The following is a 4784-nucleotide window of genomic DNA, read 5'->3' as shown; positions in this document are numbered from 1 at the left end:
TCTGGGTGTGAACTGAGAAGAGTCTGAGCTGTTGATTCCCGAGGAAATGGACAGGATTCTCTGTGGTGTTACCTCAACCACCCGTCTGCTGGCTCTGGCGTCCCTTGGGTCTTGAAAGGGGCAGGGAGGTTGGGACCTCGCTGTAGTGTTTTTCACACTGACGGAAGGGGTAGCGCCTCTGACCTTGAAAGACATGGTGGTTTGTCTCCTCAAGAGGCCATTCTTAGACCCAACACGGTTATTAGATAACCACCATCCGTCTCCTATCTTTGAGAAGATGGTTGGACTGTAGCTGCAGAGAACCTTGGAGGAAGGAGGTTAGGTAGACCTGTTTCAGTGGGATTTAGGATGGAGAGGGTCTGGGTCAGGGGTAGGCAACCTTGGCTCTTTTATGACTGGTGGACTTCAACTCCCAGAATTCCTGAGCCAGCCATGCTGAGGGGAACGGGAGAGGTTTCCAAGCTGAGCCATGCTGGCTCAGGAATTCTGGGAGTTGAAGTCCACGAGTCATAAAAGAGCCAAGGTTGCCTACCCCTGGTCTGGGTGATACTTCTAGCTGACTTGTGACAAAGCTGGGATGGAGCTGGCCAATCCATTCTCATGCTCCTTGATTTCTGGGCAGATTTCCGTCCCGTCAATCATGGCACCCTTCCACACCAGAAATCGAGGGCATGATATTATGAGGATCGTCTTCCTTCAGGGCCCATATTGGTGATCAGAGGTCACTCCCAAGGCCCATATTCTCCTCTCTTAGTTTCACATCTACATCTACGTCTAGATAAAGGTGATTTGCTGGTTTAGAGTCCAGGACCATCAATAATATAATTGATGATACCCAATTATACTTTTCGATATCAGGCCAGTCAAGTGCCCGGAGGTTACACAGATTTGGATGGGGAGGAAATGTCTCCAACTCAGTCTTATTAAGACTAAGTAGCTGTGGATATTAGGGCCACCGAGATCCAGGGATAACTTAAATGAGATTGTGCTTCTCTTTTTTTTGGGGGGGTTGATGTGCAATCTGGGGGGGGGGGTGTCTTCGTGGATTCACAGATGCTGCTCAATGAGCAGGTGGCCAAGAAGGATTTTGGGCAGCTTTATCTGATGAGGCAACTGTGCCCTTTCCAGGATCAGGAGGCTTTTCAGACGGCCACTCACGCCCTAGTCACCTCTTGACTTGACTACTGCAAAGTGCACTACATGGGGCTGCCCTTGAAGACTACTTGCGAGCTTCCTCGGGCCCAGAATGCAATGGTGCAGATAGCGATGGGCGTATCTCGGTATGCCCATTGACAGCAGCTCTGCTCCGTCGGTTGGTCTGGTCTTGTTTCAAAAATGCAGGAACTAGAAAGGGGGAAATTATTAATTTAAATTTAAAAAGATTAGGAACTTTAATAAACACACACACACACACACACATATATATGTCTTTGATAATTTTGAATATTGGAATCCCAGGTATGGACATTTAAAGTCAATCAGATAAAAATAAAGCACTCTGGGATGTAAGGTAAAAGGCTTTTTTTTATTAATTGCTGAGCTTTCGTTAACAACCTGTTAACATCATCAGAGCAAAGGGCTAAATGAGAAGGGGGGGGAGAGTAAGTGCATAAATTTACATAACAGTTCTATAACGGTTTTAGTGCGGCATGTGCACATAGCATGCTTAAGAAGCTCTTAAAGGGATAAAGCAGTCAGTCTCAAGACCATTTTCAAAAGTCGCGCTTGTCAGCTGTTTGGTGCGTAGATCCAGCGCGTCTATCAGCTGTTTGGGAATTGGGCTGTAATGTTTGTTTCTTTGAATGTGATAAGTTAAATTTCATTGCAGGGGGGAGTTTTGGTCTTGGTCTTAATATTCTGTTGTTACTTAGGTGTTGTGTGTGTATGTTTTGTTGTGTGTGAGTGTCTTGTGAGGTTGCAGGATTTGTGTTTTGGACGTTTGTGTCCTGGATGTTGTGGTCAGGGGGGTGGTTGTTTCTGTGTGTGAGAATATCAGAACGTGGTGTGTTGATTGTGTAAGTTGTCATGGNAATGCAAATAAATAAATAAAAATCCAGGTTTGGGGCCCTCTCGAGGCTCCATGTGCCTTGCTGTCAGCAGCACATCGTGACCAAAACCTCACCACCCCTTCTGAAGATGAACAGACTGTGCTTTAGGGCAGGGGTCTTCAAACGTGGCCCTTTTAAGACTTGTGGACTTCAACTCCCAGAATTCCTCAGCCAGGCACGCAGGCTGAGGAATTCTGGGAGTTGAAGTTCACAAGTCACAAAAGGGCCAAGTTTGAAGACCCCCTGCTTTAGGGCTTTGCAGCTCCGAGGGCTTTGAGACCATCCCTTAATATTGTTCATTTCCCCCACCCCACCCCCCTCTTCCATCAGGACAGCCTTTAACAACAACGTCCACTCCGCCTACGATGCCCTCGGTGCCGGGGCCAAGGACAAGAAAGCCGGCGTGGACGGGAAGATCTACAGCGAGCTGCTGCGACTACTGTGCCAAGACCGGGGGGCCTCGGACGAGACCTTGCAGCCCCTCCTGCAGAAGGTCTCGTGCCGGGACCACGAAGCGGTGCCCTTCGACATCTTCCGCTACGGGGTCCTCACCTGCCTGATCCTTCTGGAGTTCCTGGCCAAGGCCGATGGCCTTTACGACGCCCTCGACAATGGCTCGGGCGCCGCCGACAAAAGGGTCTGCACGGCCGTGCTGGGCACGCTGGAGGATGCTCTCCACCTCGCCGACGTCTCTCCTCCCATCCGTTGCTTGGAGGCCGGATCCAAGCTCAGGCCGGACTGCTTGGCGATGGCTATGGACCGGGCGCTGTTGGAGAGGAAGGCCAGCGCGGCCATGAAGAAGGACGAGTTTCTCAAGAGGGCTTCGTCCATCTTTGTGACAAAAGTGAAGTCGATTCACTAAGAGGTGTGATTCCCTCGACTTTCCTGAGCGGCAGAAGTCTGCGATGCTACGGGGTGCAATTAGACACTGGCTTGGTCTGCTTTGGGGGTGCAGGCAAGGAGGAGAATGGCTTTTGTTTCTACTATTCAGCAGGGCTGCTCCCCTCTAAGGCAGGGGTGGGGAGCTGTGGCCCCTTTAAGGCCCGGTGGACTTCGACTTCCATGGCTGGCTGGGGAATTCTGGGAGTCAAAGTCCACCGGTCCTTAAAGGGGCCATAGCTCCCTATCCCTATTCTGTATGCCCAAAGTCTGAACCCCCCCTCTTGTTATTTGTTTACTTATTTATTACGGGTTCTTATTTATTTACTTGTTCACTTCCTGATTAGATGCCCTTCAAGAGCTCAAGGCAACAGCTGGAGCACTGCCTCCTCCACCGTGACAATTTCATAAGGTCGATTAGGCCAGGAGAGAGACAGGCTGGCCCAGTCACCCAGGGAGCTGATGAAGATTAAGGGGGTTCTTTTCCAGCAGGGACGTCCCCCACCAAGTCCTTGGGCATTCACAGTCTGGGGGTGTTTGAGCCTAGGATTAGGTCTGCCTATCCTGGCATAGGAGGAAGGAGCAATGGACCGGGACGGGCAGAGGCGGGTATGATGTGACCCTGGGAGCGGCCTTCATTTGGAACGTCAGCTTCACTGCCTGAAAGCATTGTCCATTGTTCAGCCTTCGACTTTTCCACTCGGCCCTTGGCGGTGGCATCCTCCGCAGCCCTCGGCTGTGTCTGCTGCTTTGGAACGCCCCGCTGGTGTGCATGAAGGCTGCCCTCTTTTGAGAATATTTTCGCAGACTAGGCCAGAGATGTCCAGCCTTGGCAACTTTAAGCCTTGTGGACTTCAACTCCCAGAATTCCACAGCCATCCTGCATTCCCTAGCATTCTGCGAGTTGAAGTCCACGAAGTCATAAAAGGGCCAAGTTTGAAGACCCCCTGTTGTAGACTCTTAGGCTCTGCCACATATAACTGGATATGAGACCCACTGATTGAAGTCCGGTTCTATGGAACAGTTGGGATTATTGCTGGTGAACCACTCTCCTTGCCACCCAGCATTGTCTCTACCTGGGCTGCTGGTTTCCGTTGCCAGGCTGCTAGTAAAGTCCCTGGGGCTGTTGGTACTTAGGGGTTGTAGTCTTCCACCTGGTGACATTGAGCGAAGAGCCACGCTGGACTTGCTGGCCTCCATAGCAACCATGGATCTGTCCCAAGTGATCCCTGGCCCGACACATCTGGATGGCTGCACATTGGGTCTTGTTTTTGTCTCCGGGCAGTTGTGACATCATCTGGTGGTGGAGGACATGAACATCAATTCCATTCCAGGGACAGTTCATTTTCTGGTTAGGTTTTGGCTCACCGGCGTCCCTTTCCCCTGCAGGAAAAAGTCACTCTGGCCCACTTCAAGCAAGTGATGGACTCTATAGGGTAGGGGTGTCCAACCTTGCCAACTTTAAGACCCATGGCTGGCTGGGGAATTCTGGGAGTGGAAGTCCACAGATCTTAAAGTTGCCTGCTATAGGGTTTTCCTCAAGGATCTGGTGGGCAATTCGAACTAGGCCAGTGGTTCTCAACCTTTTTAATGCCACGACCCCCAACCGGTCGTAAGTCGAGGACTAAACCAGTCGTAAGTCGACGACTAAACCAGTTGTAAGTCGAGGACTACCCAACCGGTCGTAAGTCGAGGACTTTCCCTGCCCGGGAGCGCCGCGCATGCGTGGTTCCGTCCCCTGCGCCGGCCGAGGCGTAGCTGGCAAGCGGCAGAGACGGAGCAGGCCGACCACCAGCTGGCCCAGCTCAAGGGAGGTAAGGCACCCGCCGGAAAAGGGGAAAAAAATGGCGGACAGCC

At 51.4% G+C, this 4784-nt stretch overlaps 1 protein-coding gene across 1 annotated transcript; it reads left to right on the top strand.

Moving 5' to 3' along the window:
- The first annotated feature begins 1200 nt into the window (after positions 1–1200).
- On the top strand, positions 1201–2910 carry LOC107299567 (tubulin polyglutamylase complex subunit 1-like). Its single transcript, XM_015828935.1, has 2 exons — positions 1201–1280; positions 2379–2910. Exons 1-2 carry the CDS (start codon positions 1201–1203, stop codon positions 2908–2910), a joined length of 612 nt encoding a protein of 203 aa, XP_015684421.1.
- Positions 2911–4784: the final 1874 nt, after the last annotated feature.

The sequence above is a fragment of the Protobothrops mucrosquamatus genome, unplaced genomic scaffold (assembly GCF_001527695.2).
Source record: "Protobothrops mucrosquamatus isolate PMUCROS unplaced genomic scaffold, P.Mucros_1.0 scaffold5119, whole genome shotgun sequence".
NCBI classification, from domain to species: Eukaryota; Metazoa; Chordata; class Lepidosauria; order Squamata; family Viperidae; genus Protobothrops; species Protobothrops mucrosquamatus.
Note: the sequence above shows the minus strand (reverse complement) of the source record. Positions and strands in the feature narration are given on the sequence as shown.